The 23522-nt window shown below is 37.4% G+C and overlaps 1 protein-coding gene and 1 long non-coding RNA gene across 2 annotated transcripts; both read left to right on the plus strand.

Moving 5' to 3' along the window:
* The first annotated feature begins 645 nt into the window (after positions 1-645).
* On the plus strand, positions 646-1936 carry LOC148690869 (uncharacterized). The gene is made up of 2 exons (XR_015957231.1): positions 646-1357; positions 1532-1936. It is a non-coding gene; the product is annotated as an uncharacterized LOC148690869 (long non-coding RNA).
* Positions 1937-18559: 16623 nt separating this feature from the next.
* On the plus strand, positions 18560-19717 carry LOC148690870 (uncharacterized). The gene has a single exon (XM_088685033.1). The coding sequence runs from the start codon at positions 18560-18562 to the stop codon at positions 19715-19717; it is 1158 nt and encodes a 385-aa protein (XP_088541159.1).
* The last annotated feature ends 3805 nt before the right edge of the window (positions 19718-23522 follow it).

Below are 23522 nucleotides of genomic sequence, written 5' to 3' on the forward strand. Positions count from 1 at the left end.
CAAGATACACAGTTTACATAACTAATTTGAACAACCCAACCATCAAACTTGTGTGTATGTACTCCAAGATCGCAGACACAAAAAATCACCATAAATTTTTTTTGGAGATTAGGTAACGTGACGAAATCCTTCAATGGTAAGAAACGTATCGTCATGATTTAAAAATTATTTTCACATCTGATTTTGATGATTTCTTGCCAGGATGCTAATTAAGGGTAAAACCACACACTCAAATGACCTAGTCATCAAATTCGATGATCTTTTAACAGTTTGAAAATAAATTTAAAAACCAAGAAAAATTGAATTTTTAGTGTTTGCCTGACGAAATTGGTATATTTCGTCGGACAAACTTTCAAAACTTCCCCCACTTTTCCCAAAAAATTATTCCCCCCCCCCCCACCCCCCAACCCCCACCCCCCACCCCCCACCCCCCACCCCCCACCCCAAGATTAAAATGTTTGCCGACAAAATTTGTAAATTTTGGCGGACAAACACGTTTTCCCACCATTTTGGCGACACAAATTTAACGTGGTTTTATACAACTTTTGCCTGACCAATTTTTTAGGTCAGACTACACGTGACACACTTATAAGACCTTTGCTCGACAAACTAGTTCGTTGGACAAAGATCTGACATTATATAACAGTGAGAGCGTTCTTCCCTTCTTTTTTGCGCCGCTTCACTCTCTAGCTCTCTGTTCTCTCTATCCACTCTGGCACTCTCCGTGCTCTTTCTCTTTTCTCTCCCCATGCTCTCTCTCTTTTACCCAATAACCAAAGATATGTTTGCTCATCTTTTTCATTTACATCAATTACATGTCCAAAATCTTGTGTTGTGATGAATTTGTGAAACTTGTAAGAATTTGTGACATTTGCAGGAATATTGTAAAATTGTAGGAACATTGTGAAAATTGTAGGAATATTGTGAAATTTGTAGAAATATGTGAAAATTGTAGGAATATTGTGAAATTTGTCTTCAACATGTGAAAGTCTGAAATTTGTGGGAAAAAAGAGAAGTTTTTAGGATTTTTACAATTTTTTTAGGAATATTAAAATTTTGTAGGAATTTTAGAAATTATTGTTTTTTTTTTCCCACAGTGACCGCCGCTTTGCCTCTGGTTCAGGCTAGAGTAAGTTAGCACCAGAGATACCTAGCGACACCTGAGAGGCCACTGCCGAGTCGGGGACCAGCCCTACTCTGCTTCATCAGGCCCCGTGCAGCGATCTGTCAAGCATGTTCACAACCCGAGGCAGCATGAAGCTGTGCCATCCCAACCCTCTGTTGACGTTCTTGAGGCCGATGCCGATTTGGCCGCCGTACGCCCGAAGAGAGACACATAACTCCAATTGAGAAGAAGGTCAAGTTGTGGGGATCTGTAAAGGCTTGTCCTTGAATTGAATCACTAACATAATGCAAAACAATATCTTGGTCGATTACGACCCACTGCATCCATGAGAGAGCCTAAAAGCCAACAACTTGTTGACTCACACTAATGGAGTAGCTGACACCTGATCTAAATGTGTTTTTACAGTCGATGGTGGATTGGTTTAGGTGAAGGAAATGCAAAGAGATATGCGGCTTAGGAGCGGGTCGAGTTTCGGTACCTCGAGGGATCTTATACATCTAGGTCATAAACTCTAAGCGGGACGTCCTCTAGCAGCTGGAGATGGAGTTAGTGGCCTTACGCTAGCGAGAAGAAGAAGCTCGGGAATATGAACACTTGCGAGAAGAAGCGTATGGCCAACGAGATGAGGAGTTTCAGGGGTACATTGCTGGGATAGCCTAGACAATGATAGCTTCTAGCATTCACCTTCCCGATCATTTGAGCGACCTTCAACTGCCATCCCACCATCCACCCAGTATTAGTTTGTTTTGGATATTTTACATACGTTTGTACGAATATTTCAATTATATTATAATTAAATATTTTATAATATTGTGATTTTTATTTAAATATAATTAAAACTAAATCATTTATTTAAAGCTTGAATTTTTTTTGTCCAGCATGCATTTTGCGTCTTTTTTTTTTTTTAAATGATTGCCCGACAACTATTTCGTCGGGCAAATGATTTTTAATTTTTTTTTTTTTTTAATCTACGAAGGTCTGACGACGTCATTTTGGTTTGGTTTGGTACTGAGGTGATTCTGAAAAAAACTGGTATAAAAAAAAGTTGGGAGCTGTTTTTGTGTTTGGTAAACATTCAGCTTCAGTTTTTTTTTCACAGTTTTGGGTGAAAAAAAGCCAAAAACAAAAAGCTGCAAAACCTAGCTTTGAAAAACCGGCTTTTTTTTCACATCTGTTTTACATAAAAGTTTACCAAACACTATAACACTGCTTTTTCTTTTCAAAAGCACTTTTACAAAAAAGTTTACCAAACACTCTGCTGCTTTATTTCACAGCTGCTTATTCTCACAGCACAGCAGAAGCAACTTTTTTTCAAAGCACAGCAATACCAAACCAGTCATTTGTTAGGTAAGTTCCATTCTTCAGGCTAAGTAGATGAACACAATTCACTCAATGGATACATTTCGTCGAGTAAGTATAACTTGTCCACCATAATAATTTGTCAGGCAAAGTTTTGAGCGACGGATTTTGCACAATGGACATTGCCCTACGAAATGGCGTTGGGCAAAACTATAAGCGATGAAACCTTATTTGGCCCGACGAAGTTGGAAATGGGTTCCTAATTTACAATAGGACTAGTTACATTTTACCCCTTTCAAGTTTTAGTGATTTACAAAATTGTTCATATAGTTCAAATTTTCTCAATATTACACCATATAAGGTTTTGAATTTTTTTATGCCTTTAGATTATTCAACCTTCTGGTCCTTCATTAAATTGATGCGTTATGAATTTGAGACCTATTTATCGGCTATCGTGAAAACCACATTTGCACTATATGAACACAAAAAACTCATCATGGAGCTTTGACTTCTCTTAAATCAGTGTTGTGTATTCCAAAATGACAAATAATATCACACATTTTGCTCCAAAAAGTGTAAGTGTGGCTTATATGACTTCCTAAAAATGGTTCCAATAGTACTAGTTACATTTTACAACTTTCAGGTTTAAGATGATTAACAAAAAATTGTTCACACAGTTCCAATTTTTCAATATTACAGCATATATAAGGTTTTGAATTTTTTTATGCCTTTAGATTATTTGACCGTTTGTCCTTCATTATATTGATGTGCTGTGAATTTAAGACCCATTTATGAGCTAACGTGGAAGCCATATTTGCACTACATAAACAAAAATAACTCACCATGGAGCTTCGACTTCTCTCAAAACAAAGTTATGTATCCCAAAATAACAAATAATCACACATTTTGCTCCAAAAAGTGTAAGTGTGGCTTATATGTCATCCCAGAAATGGGTTCCAAAATGGCATGTCCTTAATTTAATAGAAGATTAGACATTCAAACAAACATAATTAAGGCACATGTATAAATTGATACAATCATTATATCTTAAGGTGCAATGTGAGAAAATTGAAATCTCATGATCAATTTTAAAAATCACCTCAAACCTATAGAGTGTGAAATGTGAGTAGCCAATTTTTTTTCTTTATGCAAGCGATCTATGTAAATGAAAAATAAACACAAAATCTCAAAAGCATAAATAAATATTTTTAAACAACTGAATAACATCTAACTATTAATCTTATTTACCTTCTACAAATATGACAATTTAATATTTTCTCAGACTCAAAGTATGCTTAATGACTACTATAAAGAGCCAAAAAGTAATTTTCCAAAAAATATAGGGTTCGTTTGTTTGTGCTTTTTAAATGATTGAAAGCGCTTTTAGAGAAAATATTTTTGGATTCTTAAAGCACTTTAAGTGCTTTCTACGAGAAACACCAGTTATGTTCTTTTTCCAGGAAGCACTTTAAGTACTTTTCCAGGATTTACTAGTATTTTTACTAAGAATTATTTCCAAAAATATTTTCATCAAAAGTGCTTTCAGTCATTTGCATATCCAAACGAGCTCATAGTAACATAGGGAGCCTACTTGAGTTTCAATTTCCCCCTTTCACTATGTACTCTTGCTAAGTGCTCATTTGAGAATCTTATGGAAATGCTCTAGACCCCAAAACCAACGATGCTGGCAACGACTTTCAGTCGTTGCGAATATCTTTAGCGAATGGATTTTCGAATATCACAAATTTTCTTGTAGTGTCTTGTACAGAGGACTAGAGTCAAATTTTCATTTATTTTTAGTTAAATATATGAATATAAATCAAAGAACAAATAACAATGTGGCGGATCCGTGACACCATTTTTTAAATACAATTTTTGACACATGTTTTGTAAGGTCTATTTCGGAATAGATTTCAATGATCCGAATAGTCTATATTTTAGAACATCATTGATATATTATCCTTGCAAAAAATTAGACAAGGCCAAAACCATTAAGACATTCATTTGTAGTGAAGGAAATTGACGAATACTGCTCTGTGTAGAAACACTAAACTTAATCCAACAGTCATATGGTTTTGAGTTTGGGTAATTTTTGGTACATATGATCTTTGAGAGGAAACCCAAAAGATAGAAGGTTTAGATCGTTGAAATACATTACGAAGTAGGCTTATAAAAGTATGTGTTAAAAATTGTATAAAAAAAGTGGTGTTACAGATCCGCCTTGAAGAATAATAAGTATATAAAATGCTTGAAAATTGAATGTGGTATATACACACACGTAAAAGATAGACGGTTTGGATCGTTGAAATACCTTACGAAGTGGGCCTATAAAAATGTGTAAAAAATTATGTAAGAAAAGCGGTGCTACGAATCCGCCTCCAAGAATAATAAGTATATGAAATACTTTAAATTGAATGTGGTATATACAGACACCTAAATGCTAAATAAGTTAATTTCTAAGGAATCAGGATCATTCCCGAAACCATGAGCCACAAGATTATTTCCTGCATATTTACAAAATGGTTAACCTAAAGAAGTCAATTGGAACCTGCTATTGGCCTGGTAGAATTTGTTGGAAAACTTATAGGAATTTTATAAATGGAAATTAGAGTTAAAGATATAAGTTACAAGGAGGTAACTATCCATTTTTACAAGAAAGGTAACTATCCATTTTTACAAGAAACTTGTTGTAAAATAAATGCTACATTTGGTTGTATATATATCAGTAGTAAATAGAATTTTTAATTTGCAAAATAATTTATAGGGACATGTGTTTATTTTTCAAGGATTGGGAACAAGAATGAATAAATACGAGAGCCTGAATGAATGTATGATATAATTAACCACAAATTTGATCATACATAGGTTTTTTGGTATCTTATCCCAAAATCGTTGTGAGACTCGCTTATTTGTTCACCCCTTAGTTATAAATTGCTATATGATGAATAGAAATTATACTGCTTTTCTTTTGGGAAATGTTATTGGTACTCCAAAAATCTCATTCTATACTCATCACAAATGTATATTTCTTTCCTAATATAGAAAGTTTAGAGTGTAGAATGAGATTTTTGGAATGCTAATAACAATTCCCTTTTTTTATTATCAAATATATATATATATATATATATATATATTTTATAAATAAACATACCCTGATGGGTTATACGTATAATTTGGCACACCTTAAGATATTGTTAATTACCACATACAGCTAGCCATTTCCTTTGCTTCTCAATTAGGTACACCATACATTATCGAAGTGGACAAAAGAAAATAAAAGCGTCAAATATAAAAGACATGGGAGAAAATGACAAATTAAACCGAAACATTATTAGGATACATCTGTCGATTTTGGCCGACTTGATAAAGCACTGTGCAGTGCTTGTTTGGCTTGCGTCCCTTTCCATGTCCCGTCTATTAAATAAGCATCAGACGACACTGCTCAATTTTGCTACATCCTCAACTTTTAAGATCTATGCGTTTATACTAGGGCTGGACACGAGCTGGATCGGGCTTAATTTTAGAGGAACCGGACCTACCTGTTTTAAAATGTAACGGGGCAGGCCGGGCCAGGTACATGAGTTTTAAATTTGGAAACCGTACCTAACCCGACTTGTTTGAAATGGATCGGTTCAGGACGGGTCCACGGGTCCAATTACTTTTTGTTTTTTTTTTCACCCCCTCTCTGAGATTTCTCAATCCCCAATACCCAAATAAAAACCCACCTCTAGGATCTCATTGCCCCTCCATATCCTAAAAATTTCCCATTTCCCATTCCCTTGCTGCTTCAAATCCCACCTCCCCATTTCCCCATTCCCAATTCCCTCTTCGGCCATGTCTGCTTTTGTTTTGATACCAAGCTCCAAAACTGATTTCTCGATCAACCTGTGAAGGATCAATTTCAAATGCATGAGTCTAAACTGTGAGGGAGACAAGCTAACAATGAGAAACAAGGGGCTTCATTTTTCAAATCACAGACAAGCTAACAATGAGAAACAAGGGGCTTCATTTTTCAAATCACAAACAATCTACCTGTGAAGGATCAATTTCAAATGCATGAGTTTCTTTTTCTTTAGCCACAGCTGCTAGTTCCGCTTCATTTAGCAAATCACTGGGACCAGCTCCAATTTCACCCATTGTTTTGCTAATGGTAAAATCATCAACAGTTCTTGAAACCCACCTTTTGCATAAAGAACTCCATCAACAGCTAATGCAGTGACAACAGATGTAGCAACAACAACCATACCTGCACCAGCAGCTGAACCACCGATGGTGAATCGGTGAAGGTCTGGGGTGACGAAGGTAAATCGGCGATAGTTTGATCGGAATCAGTTCGCGTGCCAGTGATGTCAGCGTTCGGTGATGTCGGCGAGGAGAGATAGGAGTGGGAAAATATGAGTTGAGTGGGAAAGGAGGATAGGTCACTCGGAGAAACAAATCTCATCCATTCATTCCATTTTAGAAACGGGCCGGCGAGGGCCCCATGCTTTTACAGATTTGGATTCGCCCTGTCCCGTTTCTTCTTTAGAAAAATTGGACCCGGCTTGTACCCGCCCCAAACCGCGATTCCTAGACCCCGTTTGCCCAACCCTAGTTCATACTGCATATATGCACGTAATTGAATTAGTTAGAACAATAAAAAAAAATACACTTGGAGTACATTTTAATACTTAATTATATATTGAGACAACACTTTTTAAACATTTCAATGAGGGACAAAAGTTAATATTTTCAAAACAGGATATTGTAAGGTTTTTTTTTTTTTTTTTTTTTTTTTTTTTTTTTTTTTTTTTTTTTTTTTTTGTTGTTAGTGTAAATTACGAAATATTCTTTATACTAGTAATGTCTTCACAGTTCTATCTCCTTTCATCCATTGTTTCTCTCACTTTCTCTGATGGTCACCATCACCACCTCCTAGTTGTAGCTTCCTCGCCACCGCTAGCATTGTTTCTATTAGACTGGGCCTTGTTAATGGTGATATTGCATAAACTAGCTCGAAATCAAATGCCCTAAGCCAGCGCCTCGTTAATGGTGAATGTACATATTTGTTGGATGTCTCAAGCCTGCAAAAATTGGCTCGATATCAAATGCTCTTTTTCTTAATTTCCAAAAAAAAGTTCTTTTATTGTTTGATTAGACATGCTCATGTGAAATTCAATTATGCATATTATGATGGGTGGATTGAGATTGTGTGTGCAAATAAAGTGCGTAAAAATACCTCCAAAAGTCTTATTTGCACACACCATAACTGTTTGATGAAATAGCTAAGAGAAGAGTGAGATCACAATAGGCAACCTCTTCAATTTCATGGCCTTTCTTATCCATCATACGAGTTCATCGATCAAGCAATGCATGATATGTGGTTCATGTTTTGGCATCTTAATTAGTGAAGGAATTCACTTATCTGGGTTGTTCGCAGCAAATATACAAAATGTGTTTGCTGAATTAATTAGACTCGAGAGGAAGACTTCATCGACAAAAATGGCTTTATGCACTGTCATTCCATTTGGAAGCAAGAAAGTTGGCTTGAATTAAACACAAATGGTGTTGGGAACAACATCAAATAATGGTCAAAATCTATCCAATGCTTGGAACAACAATCATTGTAGATTGCAAGTTGGACATGGGTGATGCAGGTCTTATTGGAAGCAAGGTCATTAACACCTATGGCTGATGGGGAGCCCACGGTGGTGGACCTGTTGGTGCAAATATTTATGTACCATTATTATAACTGTAGTAGTTTAGTCACAGTGAGAAAAGCATGGAGACTTAACGACAAAACTAGTTGCAAATTATTTATTTATTTATTAAATTTTTGAATATTATTATTATTTCTAATGTTGTACATAATACCATTCAATTGCATAAAGTGTAATGGAGGGGGAAGAAAGCTAAAAGTCTAATGACATAGTATAGTGGTGGTAGCAATATTTTAGCTTGGAATAGAAACTACATTTTCGTCATCGGCTCGATAGGATTTAAGGATCTCTCTTTGTTTAATATTTACCTAGATTAGCGCAGCTGTGTTAACTCAATAATTTTTACTATGGTCAAGTTATTTCAAACTGATTATGCAAAAATGGTCGAAGATAATTTGAACTGATTTTGCAAAAATGGTCGAAGATCGGATTGAATTGATTCTGCAAAAATGATCGAAGACAGGTTGAATTGATTCTGCAAAAATGATCAAAGATAGTTTAAATGATGATCAAAGATAGTTTAAACTGATTCTGTAAAAATGGTCGATGATAGGTTGAACTGATTCTGTAAAAATAGTCAAAGAGTTGAACTGATTATGCAAAAATGGTCGAGAACATGTTGAATTGTTTGAAGACGGATTGAATTGATTTTGCAAAAATGTTCGAAGACGGGTTTAACTAATTTTGCAAAAATGGTGGAGGACGGGGTTGAATTGATTATGCAAAAATAGTCGATGACGGATTGAACTGATTATGCAAAATGGTCGAGGACGGATTGAACTACAAAATGGTCGATGACGTATTAAATTGATTATGCAAAAATGATCGAAGATAGGTTGAACTAAGTTTGCAAAAAAATGGTCGAGGACAGGTTGAACTGATTCTGCAAAAATGGTCGAGAACGGGGTTGAACTGATTCTGCAAAATGGTCGAGGACGGATTGAACTGATTATGCAAAAATGGTTGGTAACGGTTTGAACTGATTCTTCAAAACTACAAAAATGGTCGAGGACGGGTTGAACTAATTCTGCAAAAATTGTCGATGACGAGTTGAATTGATTCTGCAAAAATGGTTGAGGACAGGTTGAACTGATTCTGCACAATGGTCGATGACGGATTGAACTGATCATGCAAAAATGGTCGGTGACGGTTTGAACAGATTATGGAAAAATGGTTGAGGACAGGTTGAAATGATTTTGCAAAACTGAAAAATAGTTGAGGACAGGTTGAACTAATTATGCAAAAATTGTTGAGGATGAGTTGAACTGATTCTGCAAAAATGGTCGATAACGGGTTAAACTGATTCTAGTAGTAAATGATACAAACTGATTCTACATATAATTTCAAAACTGATTCTGTAGAAATAATTGAGGATGTGTTGAGCTTATGGCACATTAATTTTGTTGGAATTGTGAGGGTTGGGTTTTATTAATACCTGTAAGGCCTTAAGGGTATGGATGATATTTTAAAACATTGTTTTTATGTTTTTGGGCTGGGTTTTAGTTGTTTTTATATTTTTGTTTTTTCTTGACGTGATTAAAAACTAGTGGAGTTCCTTGAAATATACTAAAAGTTTTTGTCTCTATATATAAAGCTCCATTCTCACAAGATTTGCTTGAAAACACCATACCGACCAACCTAAAAAAAATAAAACAAATGAAAATAGATACATGAAATCAAGAAGGGACTACTTAAATTATACAGAACTACAAGGGTGTATTTATAAGTATTTAAGGCTTATTTTTAGTTATGCCCTTTGGAACTTGATTTTAATCTCAATTTGCGATATGTAACTTAAAAGTCGCCATTTTACTCCCTGAAAGTCAAAATTGGCTCTAGAACTTGATTTTGATCCTCGTTTGCACACTGAAGCTCAAAAGTCGTCATTTTACTCCATAAAACTCAAAATTCACTCCACATTGCTTTAATTATGTTAATTCCATTATGTGGGTTTGAATTAAGTGCACTAGACTAATCAATTTCTTTTTTATTTTTTTTCATCTCTTCAATTTCTTTTGAACTTAATATTTTTTTATTGTTGATGTTAACGCATAGTGGAGATTTATAATCAAATTTATTGGCACAACTTGCATGGTCTTGTTTGGTGGTGGGGTCCCACAAATGTTCCAAGGGGGTGACTTTTGAGTTTTGGGAGAAGAGAGTCCACAAGTCAAAATGAAACAAATTTTGAGTTTCATGAAGTAAAATTGTGACTTTTAAATTATAGCTTTCCAGAAATTGAGATTCCTCACATGGGGTGCTTGGATACACCCATGAAGAGGTTCAAGAAGATCTTGTATACACCCAATAATTTTTTGGCAGGAGCTCATTCTCATAGTTTATCGTGTGCACCATTTTCTTCATTAAAAGATTAGAGATAAAAAGAAGGTTACTCACATAAGTCAAAACTTCTAAATAGAAGCATATTCGTACACATTAATTTGAACAAATGATCATGACTAATAATGTTTGATTGATGGCCTATGCAGAATGGTTGTCTTGGTGGGGAAATGATCCTCACCGGATCTTTTCCTAGGGATCCAGTGATCTCACCCGTTCATCGTATATCATACGGTCAGAAATCATTTTAAAATTTAAAATTTAAAATTAAATATGAATAGTACCTAATGAAAACTGACCTTACGATATACGATGAACGAGTGAGATCATGGGATCCCTAGGAAAATGATTCGGCGAGGATCCTTTTCCGTCTTGGTGGACCCTTCCCCTTTTTGGTGGTTTAGGGCTTTAAGGAAGATGGTGATTGTTTGTAGGAGTGAAGTATAAATGTTTTCTTCTTTTAAATTATTGACTAATTCTAATAGCGTAATTGGACGATGGATTATACAGCAACAAACACTAATCAGTGAGTCGATGAGAGTCTTTTTCTCTAACTGAGAGTTTTTCTCACCACTAGTGTGAGGTTTTTTTGTATTGAATTTCCGTTCAGCCGTCGACTTTAGCTATGGCATAGATCGGTGGCAGTATTTTCTTTTTTTTCCCTACTATCCATTATGGCTAGTGTGATCTGTCCACCCTAACAACTATTGTTCGTACTTAATTATGTCCTTAGATCCATCTTTTTCTTTTTTTCAAATCCATGTTATCCCTTTATCTTCACGTCCCTCATCCATTCTTTGAAACTTCGATCTCTTTTCTCTTCGACTTGGCTCCGTCCTTCATCAATGTCTTCCCAAAGTTAGTATGAAGTCATTTTTTACCATGATTTGTTGCGGTCCATCAAGAAGGTGTATAGAGTTCCGATGTTCACGTCGACTTAGGTGTTCTCACCACCAAATTCTCTCGATTTGCCTTTGTTGGCAGTGTTGCTTGTGGGAATCCCACATGATTTTTTTTATTTCTTTTATGTGGTGGCTATATTCAAATAGGGTTTCTTTGCTGGATCATGGGGTCTTCCTTTCTTTTATCTATGAGTCATTGTTTAGTTGGATTTCTGACTTTCATTGGGGCTCGTGGTTCGTGCTGCTTGTGAGGTGCTGGGGCGGAGGTAGTAGTCGAAGGCTAGGGCTTTCTTTTGGTTTGTTTCTATTTTTGGGCATAATCCTTTGTCTGGTCTCTTGGTCTGTTGTTTGGAAGGCCCTATTTCCTTTGGTTTGGGTCTTTGTTGTGTAAATTTTCTAATTGTACTAAAATTTACCTTTGCCAAAAAAAAAAAAAAACACTAGTAAGTGTTGAGAGTAAATCTCAAATTAGAGAAAGAATGGACATTTTATGTTTTATTTATTTTTTGTTGACAATGGGACAAAAGCCCCAGAGAAAAAGAAAGATTACATAAGAATATCACGAGGCCATGAGACCCCAGTTATATCTGCAACTAACAACCAACAACAATGAGGATGAGCTTGCTCTAAAAGACTGGACTAGGGGTGGGCAAATGGGTAAATGATTCGCGGATCGGGGTGGGTAATCAAGACAAATCACCGTGGATTGGCCCGAGAGAAAGAGAAATGATGCTTGCCTTGTTTGTTATGCTGACGCTAGTTACTTATCAAACCGGCACAAGGCAAATCACCGAATGGTTATGTCTTTACCGTTATGGATATCCCAATATCTTGGAGGTCCACGATATGACCTTAGTTGGGAAATCTTCGAATCATTCCAAGACTTACCTCACTTCACTACACCACATGTGAGACATGGTTAGGAGTTCTTGTTGAGCATATTTGAAGTACTTGTTGTTTTCATCCATCGTTGAGTCCTGACGATGATTCATGAAGAGTATGCCGCATGTATCCACCCAACCAAGACATGATACATCAACGAAGTCAACATCAAGACATATTGCGTTTACATCACATCAGTAAAGCATCATGAGATTGAAGTCATGCAAACTGATCCCAAATAACCTTGTTGACCTCTGCACAACGTCACTACTGAAGTTAACCTTCTAGAAGCTTGTTTGAGGAATTGGTATGCCTAACTATTCATATGCAATGCTTGTAGTTCTGATTCAGAAGTTCTGTCAAACTCAGGGGAAGTATTCAGAACCAGAAATATACTCACTTGATCTTAATGTACTATTTTTCCCTACGATTACAAACATTTTTCCCACTAGATTTTTGCTACCTAACTAGGAGGCACCCATCCTGGGCTGATCATACCCTTGTGAGCTCTTCTACTTGCGTCCAAAAGACGTATAGTTTTGACTTAATGAAACTTCTCACTTTTCTCCTTAGTTTATGGGTTTTCTCCCACCTTGGGTTTTACCATAGTAAGGTTTTGTGAGTTTTACTTTCTATGCATTCTTCCATTGATCTGAAACTCGCATTTGTTCATTGTACCGACGATTTCATCAAATGTACTTACTTCATCGCTAAATACCTAATGCGTCATTTAGTTGAGTATTTACACACTCAATAGGGAGTGTTGCAGTCCTATTAGATTATGAATGTGATTGTGTAAATCCTAATGTATCCAGGAATATCTTGGAATATTCCTTTTAGTAGTTAATATCCTATTTAGAGTTGTAATCCTAAAAGGGTAATGATTTAACCTTCCATACTACTATAAATAAAGGCACAATAGGGTGATACAACACACACTTCACAATTATACATCTTTCTCTTCTTTCTCTATGTGCCGCACCCTCTTTCTATGACCTGTGTAATTGTTTAGTAAATTATACCTACAATGTAGGAAACATATTCACTTTAGTATTTCATGAGTCCTGACCACTTATATCCACATGTGTATAAGTTAACCCTGTATACATGTACGGTGACTTCTCACTTTCTGTCACATCCCAGCCCAGCCCCTACCACATCCCGGGCTCGACTTTACCGTAGCACGATATTGTCCGCTTTGGGCCCTGACCACGCCCTCACGGTTTTGTTTCTGTGAACTCACACGAGAACTTCCCAGTGGGTCATCCATCTTAGGATTGCTCTCGCGTGAACTTGCTTAACTTCGGAGTTCCCATGGAATCCGAAGCTAGTGAGCTCCCAAAAGGCCTAGTGCCAGGTAAAGATGGGAATATCCATATAAGGCTTACATGATCCACTCCCCTGGGCGATGTAGGATGTTACAATCCACCCCCTTAGGGGCCCGACGTCCTTGTCGGCACACTTCCGGCCGGGGATTGTCACATCTCGGTTCGGGCCCCCCACCATATCCCTGACTCGACTCCACCGTAGCATGATATTGTCCGCTTTGGGCCCCGACCACGCCCTTACGGTTTTGTTTTTAGGAACTCACACGAGAACTTTCCAGTGGGTCACCCATCTTGGGATTGCTCTCGTGAGAACTCGCTTAACTTCGAAGTTCCGATGGAATCCGAAGCCAGTGAGCTCCCAAAAGGCCTCGTGCTAGGTAGAGATGAGAATATGCATATAAGGCTTACATGATTCACTCCCCTGGGTGATGTGGGATGTTACATTTTCCCTATATATTCGTTAGAGAGTACTTCTCGTCCTTTGACTGCTGGTACAATATTAGGTTGTTGCGAAAATTAGATACCTGAAATTAGCTTCATTAAGTCTCGAATTTTTGTGCTCACAAGTATTCGAATCAAATGGCAGTGTAGCATATAAGCACGGATATCGTCCCACAGAGATCAAATTGATTCTAAAGTCTTACTAATTAAATTTAAACAAATATAATTGAGAAACTTTAATGAAAAAGATAGGAAATTTTGAATTAAACTGAAATAAAACAAAGCTTCAAGTAAAATATATGTAAATAATAAAATGAAAAACATAAATAAATATAAATAAAAAAAAAGACCTAGGGCATCCGAATTCACCGTAACCAATTCTACTTAATTCGCTTAATATGTTATGCTTAAGTAGTTCCCCAATATTGATGATCAATTTTCCCTAAATTATTCAATAACCATGACATCTGGTTGCACCAAAAGTATCCTTGCATGTTAACCATCTATATGACATCTAGATGAATTTAAACAAGTAAGAATCCATAAAGGTCTATGGAAATCGTTGGAAAATCACACAAACCCTTATTCCATGGCATCTAAAAATAGGTGTTTATGATATCAATTGCAAGAAGCTAGACTCAAGTTAAGTATGACATCTACTCTAACTTGCATCAAATCAACTCGATTAAAACCTAGATGGTGATCAAGCATTTAAATAAAAATCAAGCGCATTATGAATAGCAAAAGATACTCAATAAAGATGAAAAACATGATAATAACAATACCACAAAGAAATTAAGTATTTATTGTTAGCCTACATCCGAGCTAGACCTGTAAACGGGTCGGGTTTATTGGGTTTGGGTTAGGACTTGTTAAGCTAAAGGGTCACCCGAACCCAACCCCTTAAGCTAATGGGTTATCCGAACCCAGCCCGTTAAGCTAACGGGTTATCCGAACCCAGCCCGTTAAGCTAACGGATCACTTGTTTCACCCCTTAACCCTTTTATTTATTTATTTTTTCATCCAAATCAATTACGCCCGTTTCACTCGTTCTTAGCATCCTAGTGCTTGTGCTAGCCACCTCCTTCCTTTATTCGGTTTGTATGCATATGCAAGTCATGGAGTGATTTGATGAACACCTGGAGCTTTATTACAATGCACAAGAATACAAGATTAGGAATGTCACAAAACATGTTTATGTCTGTCTACTTTGCCTTAAGAACTAAATGAAACAAATATAACCAAGACACATGGTTGCAACGAGTGTTGCTGATCAATAAACCAGGGGGTTGCCGCATATAAACTTCCTCACTCAAAGAACCATGTAGAAACACATTTTGAACATCAAGTTGATTAATAGGCCAATTAAAATGGATATCAACTATTTAAATTAACCTGACACTAGCATGATTGTGTTTTTATATAGTAGAATTCGACTTTCTATCAATTACATGCATCTCCGAATCTTAACATAGATTGGGAAATTGTTTAATAAAACACATTAATTCTCTTTCTCAAATCTCAATCAATGTTTCACTACAGAGTCTACAGTGGCTCTCTTTCTTCTTGCATTGCATCCTCTGCTGCTTTTTTGCCTTCAACATTCACCTTAAGTGAAATTTCCTTGACAAGTGAAATTTCCATTAGTAAGAAGCTTGTCACAATAAAAGTAAGCATTAATCTTGCACAATCCATCCTAATCATTAAACATCACAGAAAAATATCTTTAAAAGAAGAAGAAGTTAAAATACATACCATGCTTCCATAATTCTACTAAGATGTAGTTACAGGGACGAAAACTAACTACTATATATATTTTTCCTAAAGCAGGTCATGTCCTCTGAAATTTCGAATTCAAAACTGAAGTTCTTTTGCTTAGGACCTCTCCTCTTACTCTCCCCTTACACTACATGCGCCTAACGCCTCCTTTTTTAATACCAACAATCTGCAAAAATCCAAAAACAACACCATCCTATGTCCTGCGATTTTTAGACATAATGTAGAGACCTAATCAATGCCTGTTCTTTCTCTCGTCGACAATCGACAACAGCCTCGAAACTAAAGATTTAACCTAAGACCTAATCAATGCAAGAACAACAGACATAATTTAAAAACAAAAAGAGAAGGAAACATCATTATGAGTCAAAACCCAAAAGAGTGGAGAGTTTATCCATCCATAATGTCTCCGTCCCTGAAAACTTCATGGCTTAAATACCATTGCCACTGCCAGTTCTCGATCCACAATCACGAGACAGTGCAAAATATAAAGTATGACTTCAAATTAATTACTAAAGTTCAATGTAATAGAGGAAAACTATAAACATCCAACCCGAACTCCTTTATCCACCTAAAAGGGAAACATTTCGAAGGCCAGGAGAAAAATAGAAGGAAATATATAAGTATGAGCAGGATGCCTACACAGGGAGGATATAGAAACTTAATGAGCAGTAACTTATGTTGTTCGTATCAATTTCAGTAAAACCAAACAACAACAACAACCCAATTCCAATCCAAAAACCAACCAGAACAAAGCAAACTCAATACTTTTAACTTCATGGGGGTAAATTAACAGCTCCAAATTACCCAAAAATGGAAATTTTAATCAGAGAATATACAAATGAGCAAATTTTACACAAAACCCATGTACAAAAAGCAAAACCCATTATCCAAAACACAACCCCAAAAAAAAAAAAAAAAAAAAAAAAGCCGTAGAAACCCAAAATCTCCAAAGTAGCTCTTCCTCTTGTCCTTCCTTGCCGCAGCCCCTATATGAATTGTTCTTTGTGGTTTTTTGGTGGCTTCCTCCTGATAAGAAGTAACCTCCTTATATAAAACTCATGGCCAGGTAGCAAATTAAACCAATTCAAAACCTAACCTAATGGACTTTTGCAATCCTTATTAAAATAAATAACATAAATACTAAAATAAATAGAATAAATATCCCAAGTCTCGATAGCGTTCCACGTTAATTAGCTCTTCAATTCAAGTTCAACTTCCAAATCTCTTCCCTTGCACGATAACATTACTTTAGGAACTCTAAAAGCTCATTCTTCTTATTTTTTCTTGTAACTCTAATATTGAATGTCCAGAAATTAAAACAATAAAATTAGTGCAATTAATCCATTCGTAACTCCAAAATGTATGGTAAATATTCATTAAAATATATTAAAGGATCATTTTGGTTTTGGTCCCTAATCAACCTAATTGTTATACTGAAACCTTATTTGTTTAAATATTTTGATCGAGGTCCTTAGCCTCATTTAAGAGATTTAATTCATGCATTTATGCATTTAATGTCCCACAAATTATGAAATTTAAACAAATTTAAATAATATTTATAAATATAATAAATACTTAAAAATCAATTTGAGAGTAATAGTAGGGGTGGGCAAACGGGAATAGGAACCGCGGGTCGGGCCGGGTAATCAAGGCTCGGGGTGGGTCCAAAAATTATAAATACAAAACAGGGCAGGGGGGGCGGGGCAGGTATAGGTAGATAACGGGGCTGGACAGTTTTAGAAATTGCAAAAAAGGGGCCCTCGGCCCAGACCGTTGACTTCCTATCTTGATTTCCTACGTTGATTTCCTATCGTTGATTTCACCCTTTCTCTCTCTCTCATTCTTGTCCGGGAGTCCTGAAGCTCCATTCCATTCTTCGACTTAATTCACTCAACTCTCCCCTTCCTCGATCTCTCCTCCTTGAATCTCCATTCCTCTCTCTCCGCCACCATCATCATTAGACCTCCATCTCTCATCCTGATTCGCTCATGCCTTCCTCGCCCCGTCCACTGCCATCATCATCATGCCTCAATCTTTGGCGACGCTTTATTTGGCGCTAATCTTTGGCGACGCTTTGTGGTGCGTCGACGATAAGGTCGTTGATGGAGCAGTTAATCCCTCCATACCTGTTCGCGTTCATCTTCTGTGAGCTAGGGTACCGGGACATAAGGTGATGTTCATACACAAGCAAAGTACTTTGACGTCCTCACCAAAATCGGCCAGAAGATCGGCATTTCCATGCCCAATCAAGCAGAGCTAGTATTTTCTTTTTAATTAATTTAATTATTTTCTTGTAATTTCTGGAAAAACAAACGGAATATATTGTGGAAGGAAATGATATGGATAAAGCAAAGTAAGTGAATCAATTACAATTATCAAGTAAATTGAGCAACTCATTTGACTGATGAAGCTAATGCTGTCCACTAATAATCCCACTAGCTGCTGTACAACCTGGACAACATAAGGAATACTCCCAGCCAGACAATCACATGGCTTCTGACGCCTTTATTGTTGTTTAGTTTCTGCCACCTTTATTGTTGTTTATTGCATGCGTGTATATGCAAACTGTATATAAACCATGCTGCCATTGCAGCATTGGTAAGCAAAATATAAGTCATCAAAGACAATATTCTTTATGGTATCAGAGCCATTTGTCTAACGACAAAACCTCCTGCATCTGTTTCCTCCTTCCTCTAACCCAGCAAGCTCGCGACTGTATTTTTTTTTCTTTCTTCTCTTCTTCTCAAATTTTCTTCCGCTTCCATGGCTGCTTCTTCTTCTCTTCTTACCAGCTTCCTTCCTAATATTTCCTATCTGGTTTCCATCAAACTTGATCGAACCAATGACATGTTGTGGCTTGCCCAGTTTAATCCCTTACTTAAAAGTAATGATCTTGTTGCCTATGTTGATGGTACAAAAACATGTCCAACCAAGTTTCTTGAGAATACTACTACTCTCAATTCCGAGTACGTAACTTGGCAGCGACATGACCAACAATTGTTGAGTTGGATTAACTCAACTTTGACACCCAATGTGCTTTCCATCGTCGCAACCTGTGACACATCCCGAGCTGCTTGGGATACTCTGAAAACACGTTTTGCTTCTCAATCTCACACCCGTGTTCTTCAACTTAAGCACCAGATGCAGTCCACTAAAAGAGGTAACATGTCCATCACAAACTATGTTGATAAATTAACTAACTTTGTTGATCAATTGGCTCTTGCGGGAAAACCTGTTGATGACGATGATCTTATGGAGCTGATTTTGAATGGTGTTGGTCCTGCTTTCGAAAGTATAGTTACTTCGGTTCAAGCAAGAGAAAATCCTATGAGTCTTGACGATATGGTTGCTTTGCTCTTGAGCGCTGAAAGCCGTATGGACGACTATAGCCCTACTTTCAGTCCTGATCACACCACTACAGCTCTCTTTGCCCCTTCTGGCTCCACTCCCAATCCTGGTCGTGGAACCACACTTCACCGAGGAAATGGTCGTACATCCTCATTCCGTCGTGGTGGTTTTCAAGGTCGTGGCTTTTTTCAAGGTCGCGGTGCTGGTAATCCTTTTGTTGGCCGTCGTGGTGGTTCAAACAGTGGTTTGTTTCATGGTGGATCCGGTCGTGGCTCGTTTCAGAATCGAGGACTTCTTCCTACACCAAATGCTGGTCTTCGTCGCTCTTCCTATCTTCTCAACCATGCTGCGGATGCTCCCTCTTCCTCTAATATTTGTAACTATTGTGGTGATCATCGTCATTCTACCACAAATTGCTTCAAGTCTCCTTTTTCCGAAGGCCGCTATCCACAATCTCATGCTATGATGGTTGCCTCTCCTGTGGTTAATGTACGGTCCACTACATGGTATACCGACAGTGGCGCATCGTCACACATCACCAATGATTTAGCTAATTTGAGCCTCTCCACATAATATATTGGCCAAGACCAAGTCGCGGTTGGTAATGGTGCAGGTTTGTCTATAAAGCATATTGGTTCCGGTTTCGTGTCTCAATTTCCTTTAAATTCTGTGTTGCATTGTCCTTCTGCTTCTGCTAATCTACTGAGCGTTCATCGCTTTTGTTGTGATAATCATTGCTACTTCATTTTCACTCCTACTGATTTCTTTGTGAAGGATCTATCCACGGGGAAGACGCTTTTCCACGGCAAGAGTGAGAATGGATTATATCCGTTTCGTGTGGGTTTGTCGAAGTTTCCTTTCAAGAACGTGGCATTATTTGGACAACGAACCTCTTCATTTATGTGGCATCAGCGTTTCGGTCATCCATCTCCTGCAATTTTAAAAAAAATTATGTCCTCTATTCCTATTAAGGATTCTAAATTCCCTAGTTTTTGCCCTACTTGCCCATTGGGCAAAAGCACTAAATTACCATTTGCTTTGTCTCCATCAGTTTCAGTTTGTCCTCTTCAATTGATTCATTGTGATGTTTGGACTTCACCAATTGTCTCTGTTAAGGGTTCCAAGTATTTTATAATATTTCTTGATGATTACTCTCGTTATACTTGGATATTTCCTATGAGATTTAAACATGAAGCTTTTTCTTATTTTCAAAAATTTAAATTGCTTGTTGAAAATCTTCTATCTATCCATACTGTTTATAAGATAAAATCTTTCCAAACTGATGGCGGGGGTGAATTTATGAGTAAGGAATTTCAACAATTTTTAATTAATAATGGTATTGAGCACCGGTTAACATGCCCTCATACTCCTGAACAAAATGGTGCTGCTGAACGGAAACAACGCCATATTGTTGACATGGGTCTTACTTTACTTGCCACTGCTAAAATGCCTTCTTCTTTTTGGGTGGATGCTTTCAACACCTCAGTTTATTTAATTAACCGTCTTCCAGCACGCCAATTGAATTATATTTCGCCTTATGAAAAATTGTATAGTCGCAAGCCTTCTTATTTATGTCTTCGTGTTTTTGGTTGTGCTTGCTTTCCCTATTTACGCCCTTATAATAAAAATAAATTGGAATTTCGTTCAAAAAAATGTGTTTTCATTGGTTACTATAAAAATAAATTGGAATTTCGTTCAAAAAAATGTGTTTTCATTGGTTACTCACTTCATCATCAGGGCTATCGCTGTTATGATATGTCAAATGGACGAGTTTATTTGTCACGTTATGTGGTTTTTGATGAGGAAACTTTTCCATTCGACAACCCTACACAATTCTCCTCAGTCTTGCCGTCAGAAGCTTACTCTCCCGTGGTTATCACTCATTCTCCCTTACCACCTCTCCCTCAGGTACCTTCATCATCTCATATTTCTATTCCTCATACTCTAACATTCTCTTCTAGTGCAACACCTATCTTCCCCTTGCAACCTTCCTCAAGTTCACCATTGTCTACACCTTCACTTTCCTCGCCACCTCATTCTCAACCTGCTCCTGATAGCTCTGACAGTTTGATTTCCATTAATGAGGCTCCTCCACCTTCCTCCGCTTCTGCTCCCCATCCCATGCTCACTCGGTCTAAATCTGGCATTCGAAAACCAAACCCCAAATATGCTTTATTGACATCATTACAAGCTCCTGATTCTGAACCAACCTCGTTTCGCGAGGCAAATCAATTATCTCATTGGCGTGATGCAATGACATTGGAGTTTAAGGCCTTGAAAGCTGCTGGTACATGGGAGTTGGTACCTTCTTCAACTGCTACTCATGTTCTTCCTTGCAAGTGGGTCTATCGCACAAAGCGGAAATCTGACGGTACAGTGGAACGATATAAAGCTCGTCTTGTTGCCAATGGATTTCATCAAACGATGGGTGTTGATTACACGGAGACGTTTAGTCCGGTGGTTAAGCATGTCACCATTCGTCTGGTTCTTGCCCTTGCAGTTTCTTATAATTGGCCTATACGCCAACTTGATGTCCAAAATGCGTTTTTGCACGAGAATCTCTCTGAAGAAGTTTTCATGAAACAACCACGTGGTTTTGAAGACCCCGAGTATCCTCATCATGTTTGTCGTTTACGCAAGTCCTTATATGGCTTGAAACAAGCCCCAAGAGCATGGTTTCATCGCTTTTCTGAATATCTTCTTGATTTGGGTTTTGTGGCATCACAAGCAGATCATTCTCTCTTCATTTTTAATAATCATGGAGTATATTTGATTCTTCTAATCTATGTTGACGACATCCTTATCACAGGCAATCAATGCTCTCATGTTGACTCCCTTATCCATGCACTTGGTCAGAGTTTTTCTATGAAAGATTTGGGACCCCTCCATTTTTTCTTGGGTCTTGAAGCAACTCGTGGAGCTGATGGGTTACATCTAAAGCAGACAAAATATGTTCTCGATTTGTTGCAGCGTGTAGATATGTTGGACGCCAAGCCTTGCGCTACTCCAGCTCAATCTAGCTCCCTACTTCATTCTCTTGATGGTGTTCCTTTGCCTAATCCTACCAGCTACCGCAGTGTGGTCAGCGCTCTGCAATACTTAACCATCACCAGACCTGACATCACGTATGCAGTAAATCAGGTATGTCAGCATATGCACCAGCCCACCTCAGTTCATTGGATTGCAGTAAAACGCATCCTTCGTTACTTAAAAGGCACACCTGAGGACGGGCTTCAGTTTAGTCGCGGTGGTACTGATTTGGTCGGATTTTCAGACTCGGACTATGCCGGGGATCCAGACACTAGACGCTCCACTGGTGGTTTTTGCATATATTTTGGTCCAAATTTAATATCTTGGAGCTCCAAAAAGCAACGCACAATTGCTCGTTCAAGTACCGAATCCGAATATCGGCAGTTGGCCATCACGGCAACTGAACTTGTTTGGATCCAACAACTACTGCAGGAGCTTTGCATCCGTATTTCGACTCCTTTAATTTGGTGTGATAACACAAGCTCCATTGCATTGGCATCTAATCCCGTGTTCCATGCTCGAACAAAACATGTTGCTGTGGATTATCATTTTGTGCGTGAGCTTGTAGTAGCAAAGTCATTAAATGTCTATCATGTGTCTACTACTTTTCAGATTGCAGACATATTCACCAAGGGCTTATCTGCTGATCGTTTTCATTTCTTAAAGTCCAAGCTCGTTCGTCGTCCGCTCATGAGCTTACGGGGGGATGATGAAGCTAATGCTGTCCACTAATAATCCCACTAGCTGCTGTACAACCTGGACAACAGAAGGAATACTCCCAGCCAGACAATCACATGGCTTCTGACGCCTTTATTGTTGTTTAGTTTCTGCCACCTTTATTGTTGTTTATTGCATGCGTGTATATGCAAACTGTATATAAACCATGCTGCCATTGCATCATTGGTAAGCAAAATATAAGTCATCAAAGACAATATTCTTTATTGACCAATTTCGATAAACTGCAACCCAATAGTTTTTTGTTTTATTAATGTGTATGTATGTAAATGTTCAGTTTCTGATTTTTAAGAAATTTGTGCTAATAACCCATTAGTTTTGAATCTTTAGATTCAACTGTATCGTTAGCGCCATGCGAATCGAAATCGCCCATCATGCCTTCTGTTCTTAGTCTTCCAGTGTCTCTTCTTAGATCTTAATTTTTTGCAAGATTTGGTATCTAGCCCATATGGGTTTTCATTAATTTGCAGGTATGGTGGGAAATCTGAGATGGGTTTTTTTTTTTTTTTTTGTTTTTTTTTTTTTTTTTTTTGTTTTTTTTTTTTTTTTTTTTTTTGTTGTGGAGTTTAGACTTTAGAGCATCTGGTGGTGTTTGACAATCTCCTGCCATCCT

This window comes from Pyrus communis, chromosome 15, assembly GCF_041283825.1.
Source record: "Pyrus communis isolate YQ-2024b chromosome 15, ASM4128382v1, whole genome shotgun sequence".
NCBI lineage: Eukaryota > Viridiplantae > Streptophyta > Magnoliopsida > Rosales > Rosaceae > Pyrus > Pyrus communis.